The sequence below is a fragment of the Hypanus sabinus genome, chromosome 27 (genome assembly GCF_030144855.1).
Source record: "Hypanus sabinus isolate sHypSab1 chromosome 27, sHypSab1.hap1, whole genome shotgun sequence".
Taxonomy (NCBI): domain Eukaryota; kingdom Metazoa; phylum Chordata; class Chondrichthyes; order Myliobatiformes; family Dasyatidae; genus Hypanus; species Hypanus sabinus.
In genome coordinates this window covers 21,154,073-21,168,541 of record NC_082732.1, presented here as the reverse complement: position 1 = coordinate 21,168,541, position 14,469 = coordinate 21,154,073, and the positions used below count along the sequence as shown (strand labels likewise).

General features: G+C 45.9%; 1 protein-coding gene across 4 annotated transcripts in view; it reads right to left on the bottom strand.

Moving 5' to 3' along the window:
• Positions 1–1,175: 1,175 nt before the first annotated feature.
• Positions 1,176–14,469, bottom strand: part of LOC132382047 (kazrin-like) — a 726,142-nt gene continuing 712,848 nt past the window's right edge. For all 4 annotated transcript variants that reach the window (XM_059951869.1, XM_059951868.1, XM_059951871.1 and 1 more), the window contains 2 exons: positions 9,053–9,191; positions 1,176–6,104 (listed from right to left, as the gene is read on the bottom strand). In XM_059951869.1, the coding sequence (XP_059807852.1) occupies positions 5,949–6,104; positions 9,053–9,191 (295 nt within the window). In that variant the 3' untranslated portion in view covers positions 1,176–5,948. The remainder of the gene's footprint in view (positions 6,105–9,052; positions 9,192–14,469) is intronic.

Sequence of the window (14,469 nt, the reverse complement as noted above, 5' to 3'; positions counted from 1 at the left end):
GAAAGGAAGCTTTCTATGGTGCACTGATAGAAATTGGCGAGGGTCTAAGGAGGATTTGCTGTGATCACTCAAACCTTGGTGCATAATTTTTTTTACTGGGGCCCCCTCACAGTTCCAGGTATCCAGGTTTGCCCCTGGCACTGCCTACATGGTATGTACACTTTCAGCCAGTTGTGGCATGAATTCCCCCTGTTTACTCCTCCTTCCTCCCAAAGGCACCCGGGTTGGTCAGTGAACTGGCCACTGCGAATTGCCCCAGATGTGTAGGTGAATGACAGAATGGGGGAGCTGATGGGAAAGTGGGGAGGAAATGGGATGAGTGTAGGAATTGCAGAAAAGTATAGGATTAGCACTGTATAGTTATTGTGGACTTCAACTGAATTGACTTTATTACTTACATCCTTCGTACACATTAGGAGTAAAAAATCTTTACGTTATGTCTCCATCTAAGTGTGCAATTTATAGTAATTTATAATAAATAGTATGTACAACAGGATAGTCAATATAACATAGAAATACAGTTGTGTCAACATGAATTAATCAGTCTGATGGCCTGGTGGAAGAAGCTGTCCCGGAGCCTGTTGGTCCTGACTTTAATGCTGCGGTACCGTTTCCCGGATGGTAGCAGCTGGAACAGTTTGTGGTTGGGGTGATTCGGGTCCCCAATGATCCTTCGGGCCCTTTTTACACACCTGTCTCTGTAAATGACAGGTGGGAAAGGTCACATCTACAGACGTGCTGGGCAATCCGCACCACTCTCTGCAGAGTCCCATACTGGGCAGTGATGCAGCCAGTCAGGATGCTCTCAATTGTGCCCCTAGAGAAAGTTTTTAGGATTTAGGGGCCCATACAAGACTTTGTGGACCACAGTGCCTGCTTTCATGCACGATGACCCTAAAACTTCCGGCTTTCCTCTGCTTTGCCTTACTGGTTCCCCTCCACCACTCACCTTTCACCTGACGGCGGAGGATCTCAATGGCAAAGCGATACCTACCAGTTGGTGAGTGCACCGTGGTTTAGTCTTCAGGCTCTGCTCCAGGATGACACAAAGCTTGAGAAAGCCTGGGCTGTATGCCAACTCTCTAAATGACTTCGTCACTACCCCCAAACCACAAGCGGCAGTTTAGTATTTGAGATGAAACAGAGACTAATGAAACGAGAACAATCTGTTATCTTTGTATTTATATATCTTTTATTTACATGAAGTTCTGAAAATATTAAAGTAATGAATACACATTAGAACAGTTAGGTAGAAGATGTATACATGCCAGCAATACACCTTCGCCATTGGCTCCCTTAATTTGCTCCAACCCCACTGTAAATCTTTAAGAAATAGAAGACAGTCAATATTACCTTTATTTTTCCATCAGTTTAAGAACTTAAAAAGAAGTGGGGTGTTTAGAGTCAGCCACAACAGTCAATGAGATTCTGCCTATCCTCAGCTTCAACCCTGCCACGTGTATTATTTCCAAATACACGTCCAAAAAGATTTGCCTTAACGATTCATCACATTCTTACCATCTGAGATAGGGAATTTCAAAGAAAGTCATCCAACATCTAATTGGACACTCCCTTAGTGAATTTTCAGTCACAATGAGCATTTTCGATTTGCTGATATTGCCCGCTCTTGCCAGGCAAGGTTGCTGGAATGCAAGGTCAGTGGCCACTAGGTGCCCTCTGACTACATATTCACAGGGGTGCCCTGCGCTTGAGGCAATGAGTGGGGTGGGTTTGTCAAGCACCCTGTTGAGCAAAGTTGTGCCTAGTTCTGTCCTTAGCCCACAACCTGAGGTAAGCAATGTCCTGCGGGCTCAACGGGACACAATCACTCACCTTTGCCACTCAGCTGAGATCCATCAAAGAGAATTGCCTGGTCAGTATTGCACAGATGTAGGTTTGGAGGTGTTGGCGTAACGTTATCTTGCTGTAAGGTCATATTTACACATTATTGATCGTACTTGAGCAGAGTAATTCTGATTAGTACTGCTGTGGGTCAGGTACCAAGAAAACTGACGTGTGCTCACCACACTCCCTGGGAACAGATAAGGCGTGATTCAGGAGCGTGCAAAGGTCATCTCCACAGTGTGGCTGTTGGGATAGGATTTGAGATACTGATAAGCTGTTATCTAATTGAGTAGGTAAAAGTTATGGAAGAAGTTCAAGGGGCTGGGTCACCAATACTAGCTCTCCTGATTTCCCTGGTTCCTGTGTATTGTCGTTTGTAATGAACACAAGAGGATATCCGTGAAATCAGAATTGGCCCAGAGCAGAGTCACCAGGAGTTGACCTTCTGGATCAATCGCTATGACTGGATAAAAATCACCTTCCTTTCCCATGGGATTTTTTTTTGCTGATGATTCAGGAATCACATTCCGTGGCCCTATTAATTCACGATCCTGACCACAGGTCCACGGTCCTGGCTGAAGCACATTTCAGGTTGTGGAAATGTTGTCAGCGCTTAGGGATTGCAGCTGGTGATTCTGTTCAGCTTTTTAGTAAAGCCATAGCCTAGAAGCATTCAGAACACTACCAGTCACAGCACTCAGAGTGAACCTGTTACATCAGGGACTGCCTGAATAGGTGAAGCTTCCTGCATCACTTTGATTTATCCCTATGTTTCCGACGTTCCACCTCACCAGCCCAGCACCAATGCTCTTCTGGGATCAATTCTCCATCTCTCCTGATTGCTCACTCTGTCAAGTTGACAAGAGACGGGGCCTTACCTTATATTTTCTCCTTCCCGGTTCTGGCGAAGGTATTCAGCCAGAAACGTAAACTCTTGCTTCTCTTTCCACAGATGCTGCCTGACCCGATGGGAAATCCCAGAATCTTTGTCTTCTATCCCACACTAAGCTGAGGGTAGTGAAAGGAAGGTTGATTTTGGTGATTTTATACCCTCGGAAAGAGCCTTAGCCTCATTAACACCGAGGTAACCGGCAGTGTGTATTCACACACACACAAAACGCTGGAGGAACTCAGCTGGTCTATCAGGAGCGTAAACAGTCGACGTTTCTTCAGGACTGAGAAGGAAGGGGGAAGATGCCAGAATAAAAAGGTGGGGCGGGGAGGGTAAAGTGGCTAGCTGGAAGGTGGCAGGTGGAGCCGGGTGGGTGGGAAAGGTTATCGGCTGGAGAAGAAAGAATCTGATAGGAGAGGAGAGCGGACAGCTGGAGAAAGGGAAGAAGGAGGGCTTTTATGTCTCATAGACATAAGATTCATACAGCATGGAAACAGGCCATTAGGTTCACCATATCAACACTGAGCAAAAGGTATCCATCCTTATTAATCCCATCGTGGCCCATAGTTTTCATTGGCCAGGCTGTCATAAATACTGTTATTGCATTTGCTTCCCCCACTTTCTCCAGCAGTGCATTCCAAGTACCCACCCATACCCGGGTATAGAAATATTGCATACCAAATATGGGACAGTAAAGGTTTAACTAAGGCTTTGTCTCCTGACCCAACAACACACTGACGCCAGTGTTAGAAACATCTCCTTTCAAGGTAATACGACCCAAATCCCAAGGCTGATATTTCTCACTCGTAATTGCACTGCTTAGCCAGCAACACTGGTGGGCAGCAGGCTTTAATGATCTTGTATTTACCAGTAAAGCCAACCATACTCTACCCTTCCCCTTCTCCACACACTCAGAAAAATGAACCTATAATTATTGAAGGAAACATGATACCTGTACCCGTTATTGAAATGCCACACTGTTCCCACCCTTGTTTCATCAACTTAACACACAGTTTCAAAAGGTCACTTTGACGTTTCCGGCCAAAGATCAGAGTGGCACCTTTTTTCCCAAAACGACAAAGTAGTCTTTGATGTTTGCTTTTATTTATGGATATAACTATCTACTCCTGTTTATTGACTGGCTAAGCATCCGAGGGGTAATGAAGAGACTAGTTTCTTTCTGACTGGCTTTTGAAGAGAGGGCATTAAGATTGACAGATTGGTGACCAATGGTGGGAGACTATGGTGGAAGCACAGAAAGGAGTCATGCGATGATGCTTCCTGGAATAAGATGAAACGGAGTTGGCAAGTCTGGTCATGTTAAAAGAATTCTTAGAGAGAGGAAGAATCAGTTACCTTTGCGCAATCTCTGTGGGAGAAACACTAAGTCTTTAAGTGTCATTTGAATTCTAAGTAACTAATAGTGATGCATTAGAGGGAAAAAGAAATATTAAAAAGGCAACATTGGAAACTCAGATTACTGGTGAGCATTTGAAATAATATAAGTGTAAAAATAATATAAAATCTCTGTAAGTACATTTAAAGTAAAAAAAAGCACTGCCTTTTTCTATTCAACAAATATTCACAGAATACAAAGTAAAATCAGTACAATTAGCTTAACGTTCTCCAAAGGTTAAAACAGTTCATGTCTCGTTCTTGTTAAAGAAGAGAGTAGTGTCAGACTGGCTACTGCTTTCTAATAATAACAGCAAAGCAGCGCAAACAGACTTGTGGTTCTATAATTCATGAATGATTTAGCACTGTTAGTTTGTCAAACTGAATTAGTACCAATGATGTTGCATCTTAACTAACGAACAGATATAGTACATTGAGGAATGTTATTTCCTTTTTTGTTTGCAAATTTCCTTTTTTCCTTACTCTTACTGTGGTTTGTTGGTCAATTTATCTCATTCACAGCTTGAAACAATCTGCTACACTAACTTCTCCGTAAGTAGCTATTGTGCTGGGTAACTGCTGGGTAGTTTTCTTTGAAGAAAAAAGTTGGACAGTTGAACTTCCAGAGAAGGGTAATATATCAGCCATGATAGAATGGCAGAGCAGACTCAATGGGCCAAATGCATAATTCTGCTCCTATGTCATATGGACACAGGTATTGGTGATGTAAAACAGGTAACAGCTCATCTCCATGGGTGCTGTGCGAAGAGTAACACACAATATCTGTGGGAAACCACTCTGCGCACACTTAGAACGGAACCTGGGACCTTCCAGATCCATTTGGGTCATTTCTACATCAGTTTCTTCAGAGCGTCAGAGCGAGATGCTGACTAACGAAGTCAAATCAAGGTTTCAGTTGTCCAAGTCAAAAGTCCAGCTGGGGCACGTCTCTCTTGGTAAGCTAACTAATTCAACTGGTTGTTCAAAATGCCAAAGCTACATTAAAGTCCTAGTTAGTTCCAGGTTCAATATTTTCATTGTAGGACCCTACCTATGCAAGGATGAGCGAAGTTCCTCATAGCAGCAGTAACACCACATTTATAAGCAAGAGAGAGTAAATATCTGATGATGAAAATGTTTTATATAAGCAAGGAATTGTATTGAAGTAAAACTCGCTGGATTTTCCTCCCCTTTTAAAATCTGCACTGTCTTTTGCAGGTGGTACTCAATAGAACTGGCCTGGTTCAGTTACAATGTTTGCAGAGTCCTCTGCCTACCCTCTGAAGTTGAAATTCCTCCATTATTATGTGAACAGCAGATTTAGAATTGGACGTAAGCCTTTTTTATGAAGTAGAGTTAGGAGGAGTGTCCAACTATCTGCACTTAAATTAAAAGATCCAGGATAGAAACCTCACATTAGAGTAAGTCCTTTGTGATCTTTCCATCCTCTTGACATTCTGTTAAATCAAAATTCTTTTTCTATAAGGACCTGCAGTGCTGAAAAGCTAGATTTAGAATGGATCCAATGTGCCTGATGCTTGGGAACAATCTCAACTGTAGCTTGGGTTTCAGCTGGTTAATAAGAGATAGCTTCCAGCAAACCTTCAGCATTTATCTGCTTTCCCATGGCAACAGCAGCCACTCGCAGCCAATTGGGAGTAACGATGATCCAATCAATCCACTTAACATAAATATAAAATAAATCTGTTCACTTGGCTGGAAAGTCTTCTGCTGTGCAGCTGGTTTACTTTTATGTGGTTGCATTTGTGGGTGAAAGTATTCCAGTTGATTCCAGTGTCCAGTGAACAACTTGGCCCTATACATTGGTGACCTCGATCCCAGTGAACGTCTGGAGGGAGCACCGTGCTGGTCTGGACAGTTCATCCTCAGTGACGCCTTGTGGACGGGACGGATAGCCTTCATGGAAGCAGAGATCCTTCCCACCAAAGGCCTTCATTGAATCCACTGGTCCCTGAGTTCGGGGGAAGAAAGAAGATTACACTTTAGTGAGCACTGCTCAGACACGTTTGTCCTAGTGCCTGACACCTCGAGCTTGACCTGTCATGCTTGGGGTGTAGAACAAGCTCACAGGAAGCACTAAAGGGCAGGAACTGGATAATTGGCTTTGATGAGAATGGTCAAGGGAGGAATATGGAGAATTGATGTGATCTGTGAGCACTGGGTAGAAGGGGATTATATCACTGTGTTGAATCCTACACCGTACACTCCAGTTGGGAGAGCCCATTACAAAACTATAAATGTACTGGAGAGAGGGCATTTCCATTTCTTCTACTCAAAAATGACATATAGTAACTGTTGTTTCAGACAGTATGGGTGGACATGTTAAAACATCAGCAAGTTAACCCTTTGCCTCTCTATATAATCTGTCTACTCCAGACCCTATTTACTTGTTATCTCCATCTACAGTCTCTTGCAATGATCAATTAACCTACTAATGTCTTTGCCTCTGGGAGGAAATCAGAGCACCGGGAGGAAACCTAAGCAGTCATGGGGGAAGAACGTAGAGACAGGCGGCGGGGTAATTGTGTCCTGTACTGCAAAGCACAGTGCTAACCACGAAGCCACCATGCTGCCCCCCAACTGGCAGATTGACTGCCGAATATTTGCTGTGGAAGCAAAAATAATGATGGGGAAGAAAACAGAACAAAGATCTTTTGTCTGGTTCCTCATTATTCCTCCACGAAAAGTGCTAAATGAACTTGAAAACTTTGGACTGCATTGATGCAAACCGTTGATCAAGTGTCAGGTGAGAGGGTTGCTTTGACTTCGACGGTCAGTTAAAATGAGCAATTGCTTCATTACATACTCGGTGGCCACTTCATTAGGGACAGGAGGGGAACCCGGTGTGGTCTCCGGCTGCTAGAGCTCATCCAATTCAAGGATCAATGTGTCCAGAGATGCTCTGCTGCTCACTACTGTTGTACTGTATGGTTATTGGAGTTACCGCCAGCTTCCTGTCAGCTTGGACCAGTATGACTGTTCTCCTCCGGCCTCTCTCACTAACAGGGTGCTTTCGCCCACAGAACTGCTGCTCACCAGCTCTTTTTTTGTTTCTCGTACCATTCTCTGTGAATTCTAGGCTACTGTTATGCATGAAAACCCCAGGAGATCTGAAAAATGACAATGTCCCTACAAGATGGATTCAGAGGGCTGTGCTGGGTGAGGAACAGTGTGAAAATCCCTGGAGATCAGTAATTTTTGAGATACTCAAATCACCCCATCTAGCAGTGACAATCATTCCCTGGTCAAAGTCACACAGATCACATTTCTTCCCCAGCCTGATGTTTAGCCTGAACAATAACTGAACCTCTTGACCATGTCTGCATGCTTTCATGCATTGAGTTGCCGCCACATGATTGGCTGACTAGGTATCTGTGTTAACACGCAGGTGTACCTCATAAAATGGCCACTGTGTGTATACTGAAGGGAATGAAAATAAAATGTAAGATATGCATTCAAAACTGCTCTTCAAAGTGTTCAGAAAAGTTTCCTGTCATCTCCACTGTCAGAACTTCAGGGAGTGCGAAGCACAGAATCAAATATCGCTGTGTTGATTGTACACTCTAGTATCAGTTGTTTGGTGACAATAAAGTAAAGTAAAAGTAAAGAACTGAAGAGTCAAGCAGAAGCTACAGATTCTCAGAGAAAGGATAGTCTGAAGAGATGCTTGAACTAGCGCAGCTGGCCCTCAGGGCTTAACCAAGAACATACACCATAATGCAGTACATCCTTCCCATTCTCCCCTGGAGACCTTTACATTTCAATCATATTTGAAGTTAGTGGGATTCTGTGGGTGACGACATCCCAGGTGTGAACGGGATGGAATGATCCCCTGTCTGCCCAGTGGAGAACACAGTGAGTGGCGCGGTGTGAGAGGTCTGTGGTTTGATGGCAGTGCATGTATAACCGGGATGGAAAGAGAAACGTTACAGCGGGCCCTGAGGTTAGATAAACGCTAGGAGGTGGTGATTTACTTGGGGGACAGCCCATCATGAGTCCAGTAGAAAGTGCAGGGGTTCTGCTGTAGGCTGGACTCTGCTTTACACCGATCTCAGTGGAAAAGCCTTTGTTCAGCCAATGATGATAAATGTAAGGTTCCCCCTCCCCATTTCACTAGCCTCAGGGATTCAAAGTATATTTGGAGGATAGCTCACTGTGTAGGGTGAAGGTCCTTGGCCTCTAGAGACTGTCGGAGAGGGGTGCTGTGCTACTAAATGTTCAAAGTGGATGCATGTCTATCCCTTGATTCTTAGGGGAGCGCTTCCTCCTTCTCCAGCCCTGTACCTTTCCCAGCCGCTCGGCTTCACTTATCACCTCTTATCTCGCCTCCTTCCCCTCCCCTCCCCCCCACCTTTTAATTCTGGCATTTTCTCCCTTCCTCTCCGATCCTGAAGAAGGGTCTCAGCCCGAAACGTCGGCTGGTTTATCCATTTCCAGCGTCTCCAGAATTTCTCACATTTATGATTTGTGGCTGTAGATCTGCGGCGCCAGAGACCCAGTTCAAACCTGACCTTGGCCGCTGTCTGTGTGCAGTTCACGCATTCTCACTGCGACCACACTGGTTCCCCCAAATGCTTTGGTTTCATCCTAACTCCCAAAGATCTGTGCATCAGGAGCTTAATTGCCCCTGGAAATGGGAATGCGGGGAGAAAGAATAAAGTGGGATTAAATGTAGGATTTGGAAATGAGTGATTGGGCTTGATAGGCTAAAGGGTCTGTTTCTGTGTTGCAAACTTCTTTGACTCTATGAAGAGCAAGATATGCTGCCTTCATGGGTAGGTAGTAGAGTGTGGGGGTGATGAAGAGGAAGGAAAGCTCTGAATTCTGATAATTGCTGATATTCATTCTCACATGAATACAGCTGCTGCTCCATCTCTGGCCTCACTGTGCTGTACTCACCCTTCCTGTTCTGTACTTCCTACTGGTTTCTTCCTCTGCGTACTCGAGAGCATTCTCATCAGCGTGATTGTATCCCAGGAAGCCCTGTTGTACGTAACATAGCTGCCCCACTCTCTGACTTTCCTGCAACAGTCCATGCCTGCAAACGAGAAACAGGTCATTTGCAAAGTAAATAAATCATTGTTATAAGTTCTTAAGCCTGGGTACAAAGCATAGAAGTCATAATTCGCCATGGGCTAAATATTGTTGAAGATCTCAAATGTCAGACCAGGCATGAACTCAGAGTATGGGCCTTGTCAGCACACAGAACAGGTTTATCAAGCATCCCTGTCTTATATGCAAATATATATATTTATATTTGTTTGTTTATTTGTTTATTCATTAATTCATTTATCTATCTATTTATCCATCTAGATATCTATTTATTTATTTACTGCAATACAGTGCAGAACCCTTTCAGCCACACCCCCCAGCAACCCTTGATTTAACCCGAGCCTAAACATGGAACAATTTACAATGACCAATTAACCTACTGGCCGGCGCATCTTTAGACTGGGGGAGGAAACTGGAGCACCCGGAGGAAACCCACGCGGTCACGGGAAGAACATACAAACTCCTTACAGGACACCGGTGGGAATTGAACCCGGGTCACCAAGTGTTGCGCTGACCACCATGCTACTGCGCTGCCCCTACTACACAGACCTCCCGGCACAGTATCAGCTTATCACCAACACAAGCTGCAAGCCCAGGAAGGATCACCGTCACCAATTTATGAGTCACTTTCCCAACATCCCCTTGGGTGTTAACCATTCACCCACCTCTGCTTTTCAGTAGAACAGGGTACAGCAGCTGCATAGGAACATATTCTCCTCAAAGTTCTCCTCCACTTTGTACTGTGTCTTGATTTGAACATATCTGAAAATTCCCTCACTGTTGCCCTAATTCCTGTAACTCCCATCCCAATGCTGGGTGGGCGCTGGGCCGGCCCATAGTAAATATTGACTGTGCTGGTGACGTGTGTATCATTTAAATTAAAAGGAATCCTTCAGTACTTCACATGTAACAAAATAGTCTCCAATGATTTGTCACCTTGGTTATCGTAGGAGTTAATCCAGCAGTAAGTGAAATGAACAACAAGTGAAATTAATCTGTTTTCTAGTGGAGTTTGAAGATGAAACAAAAGTGTTTTCTTTGAAAAGCTAGCTAATTAAATAGTTCCAAGTGGTAGTAATGCTCCTGTGGGCATTGAGGGTGGGACCCAGCAAGACAAACTTGTGTATTATGAATTATTCCAACGCTCCAATAAGCAATAAACTAATGGCACGTTATTCTTAAGGATATCCTGAGGTCAGTTAGGGAAGTCATGTTATTGAGATAATTCCCTGAAGCCAGTAGGAAATGATCTGCTCTCTTTCTCGTTCTTCTGTCCCTATCAAGATATTGAAGAGTGGGTTACTCCTCCCTCCAAAGAGCATCCATAGTTACTGCAAGCACAGCTTGATATTCATTTTTGACTGCTCCAGCCTTTCCCAACTCCACGCCAGAGCTCCATTGCTCCAATGTGCCAACCTTACAATTTATAAAGTCATCTTCAGTCAGGTCTAAACGTTAATAGTGTCAAATTAGGAAAGCTTTGCAATATTGACTTGAAAATAATTGTATTGTATCTATTCCGGACACCTCGTCCGAGGCTCCTTCAGGAACTTGCAGTGATGTGGAACATTTTAGTAGAGTACCACATGTCAAAATGCTTCATATCAAAGACCTTGGGATGTGTGACCAAAATCTTGGCTAATTAGGTTGATTTTAAAGAATGCCTCAGTGGAGGGGTGGACAGAGTCAGAGAGAGGACTTGAGAGTCTTTAGCTGCTGAAGGCACAGTTACCACTGGTGCAGAGAAGACAATACAGGGTAGAAAGAGGACATATCTGGAGAAACATCATCTAAAGAGCAGGAGGAGATTACAGGACTAGATCCTGGAGGGACATGAAATCAGAGGTGAGAGGGTTAAAAATAGAGAGAACACAGGCACAGACACAGACACTGGCACAGCCTTTAGGATGAGCTCACATCGTGAGTGATGGCAGTGGGAGGTTGCCCTGGAACGGCCGAGTACGGAGGTGCAAAAACAATGATGAGAGCTTTTGTAGCTGATGGACAGAGGTATCAGCAATGGAGTAGAGATGGCCAGGACCTCAAAGGAGGATGTGGGTGGTCTTAATGGTGGGAAAGAACCCTTAACTCAGGGTGACTAAGGAACAGAGTGACAAACTATTAGGTTTATTGCACGCCTTGAAAAGTATGTTTAATCTAATGATGTATAAGGAAGCCAATGTATTTTTGTTGAATGAAGCACTCATTGTGAAATTCTATTGGCAAAAGTCCAAGGTGGCTTCTACAAAAGGACAGGCCCAGTACAACTAAATTGCACCAAGGCCTCTACCAGCTGCAGAGGAAATCCTGTAAGTGCTAAATCATGAGTTGTAGGCTGGGGGTGTGTGGTTAAGGTGGAGAGAGACCTAGGTTGCAATGGAGGGGATAGCAGCATGAAGTGGCATGGAAGCTACGGAGAATCTGGACCTTGCGGCTTGAGTGGGGGCACCGAAGAGTGCGTGATTTTGGGGTAGTCTGGAGTCAGCAGGGGAAATGATCAGGTTAAGGTTTGAGGGTGAAGTGGGAGAGCTGGTCACAAAGGAAACCTCCAGTGGCAGGCATTAGGGGGGGGCAATCTTACCTACAAGGCGATCTACTCACGGGCTGCAGATACATGTGAGAAGTGACATACAAACTAAAGTGAGAACACTATACTCGCGAATATGAATCACACAGGTTCTGGGCATGCTGAAAAGGCATGGAATAACTAATTATTGCACAAGGCTAGAAATTCTGACAAGACAGAGTAGAATTTTTATTCCATCAACCCCAAGCTTCAATAAACTTATGCTGTTAATGTTTTTTAATCTATGGCATTGCCTTGATCTTTGTATCAATGATTGACTTGGCAGGGAAACGGCTCCAAAGTTGAAGACCAAAGCAATATCAGCAGCTACAACCGCACCTATTCAGTGACTTTGAGCATTAAGGTGTCACAGGAAATTAATCATCAGCCAAAGATTTTTGGCGGAAAAAATAGAAGCAGGGCTGATCTGCTTAGCCCTTTGTGTCTGCTTTACCATTTAACCAAATCAGTACCAGTGCCACTTCTTCGTGCAAACCCTCGACCTCTTGATTTCCCCAATATCTGAAGGCGAGTCCATCTTTGTATTGATCACACTCAGTGATTAAGCCCCTACAACTCCCCACAAGAAAATTCCGAAGGTTCACCCCTTCTGAGTGAGGAAGTTAATTCTTATTTCAGTCCTTTTACTTTACTTTGAGACTATGAATACTGGTTCCCAATGGTGCAGATCGGGAAAATATCAACACTGCGTCTGGTCTCTCAAGCATAGGAAGGATTTTGTAGGTGGGACATTGAAACAACCCACGAGTGATTTTTATCCTAATTTTAATCTGTGGTAGGTATCATATTTCAGAGGAGAATGAAGTGAATAGGTAGCAGGAAATACCTGATACCATTGGGAAACAGGAGACCCTGGGAAGCTGTCTGAGTAATTGCTATGTTGCCTGTAAATGAGAACAACAACACTTTTCACGGCTTAATTTCACCACGGCTTCTCCCTTCTCATTTCTCATTGGAGGTAGGTGAGGGTGTTGGAGTCAGAGTTAAGTCAGGATGTCAGAGGTAGGTTAGGATGTCGGAGGTAAGGTAGGATGTTGGAGGTAAGTTACGGAGGTAGGTTAGGATGTCGGAGGTAGGTTAGTGTATCGGAAATAAGTTAGTGTGTCAGTGGTAGGTTAGAGTGTCGGAGGTGGGTTAGGGTGTCGGAGGTGGGTTAGGGTGATGGAGGTGGGTTAGGGTGTCGGAGGTGGGTTAGGGTGATGGAGGTGGGTTAGGGTGTCGGAGGTAGATTAGGGTGTCGGAGGTGGGTTAGGGTGTCAGAGGTGGGTTAGGGTGTCAGAGGTAGGTTAGGGTGTCAGAGGTGGGTTAGGGTGACGTAGGTGGGTTAGGGTGTCAGAGGTGGGTTAGGGTGTCGGAGGTAGGTTAGGGTGTCGGAGGTGGGTTAGGGTGTCGGAGGTGGGTTAGGGTGTCGGAGGTGGGTTAGGGTGTCGGAGGTGGGTTATGGTGTCGGAGGTGGGTTAGGGTGTCGGAGGTGGGTTAGAGTGATGGAGGTAGGTTAGGGTGTCGGAGGTGGGTTAGGGTGACGGAGGTGGGTTAGGGTGTCGGAGGTGGGTTAGGGTGTCGGAGGTGGGTTAGGGTGTCGGAGGTGGGTTAGGGTGACGGAGGTGGGTTAGGGTGTCGGAGGTGGGTTAGGGTGATGGAGGTAGGTTAGGGTGTCGGAGGTAGGTTAGGGTGTCGGAGGTGGGTTAGGGTGTCGGAGGTGGGTTAGGGTGTCGGAGGTGGGTTAGGGTGTCGGAGGTGGGTTAGGGTGTCGGAGGTGGGTTAGGGTGACGGAGGTGGGTTAGGGTGACGGAGGTGGGTTAGGGTGTCGGAGGTGGGTTAGGGTGTCGGAGGTGGGTTAGGGTGACGGAGGTGGGTTAGGGTGTCGGAGGTGGGTTAGGGTGACGGAGGTGGGTTAGGGTGTCGGAGGTGGGTTAGGGTGTCGGAGGTGGGTTAGGGTGTCGGAGGTGGGTTAGAGTGATGGAGGTAGGTTAGGGTGTCGGAGGTGGGTTAGGGTGACGGAGGTGGGTTAGGGTGTCGGAGGTGGGTTAGGGTGTCGGAGGTGGGTTAGGGTGTCGGAGGTGGGTTAGGGTGACGGAGGTGGGTTAGGGTGTCGGAGGTGGGTTAGGGTGATGGAGGTAGGTTAGGGTGTCGGAGGTAGGTTAGGGTGTCGGAGGTGGGTTAGGGTGTCGGAGGTGGGTTAGGGTGTCGGAGGTGGGTTAGGGTGTCGGAGGTGGGTTAGGGTGTCGGAGGTAAGTTAGGGTGTCGGAGGTAAGTTAGGGTGTCGGAGGTGGGTTAGGGTGTCAGAGGTGGGTTAGGGTGTCAGAGGTGGGTTAGGGTGTCGGAGGTGGGTTAGGGTGTCAGAAGTGGGTTAGGGTGACGGAGGTAAGTTTGGGTGTCGGAGGTGGGTTAGGGTGACGGAGGTGGGTTAGGGTGTCGGAGGTGGGTTAGGGTGACGGAGGTGGGTTAGGGTGTCGGAGGTAAGTTTGGGTGTCGGAGGTAGGTTAGGGTGTCGGAGGTGGGTTAGGGTGTCGGAGGTGGGTTAGGGTGTCGGAGGTGGGTTAGGGTGTCGGAGGTAGGTTAGGGTGTCGGAGGTGGGTTAGGGTGTCGGAGGTAAGTTTGGGTGTCGGAGGTAGGTTAGGGTGTCGGAGGTGGGTTAGGGTGTCGGAGGTGGGTTAGGGTGACGGAGGTGGGTTAG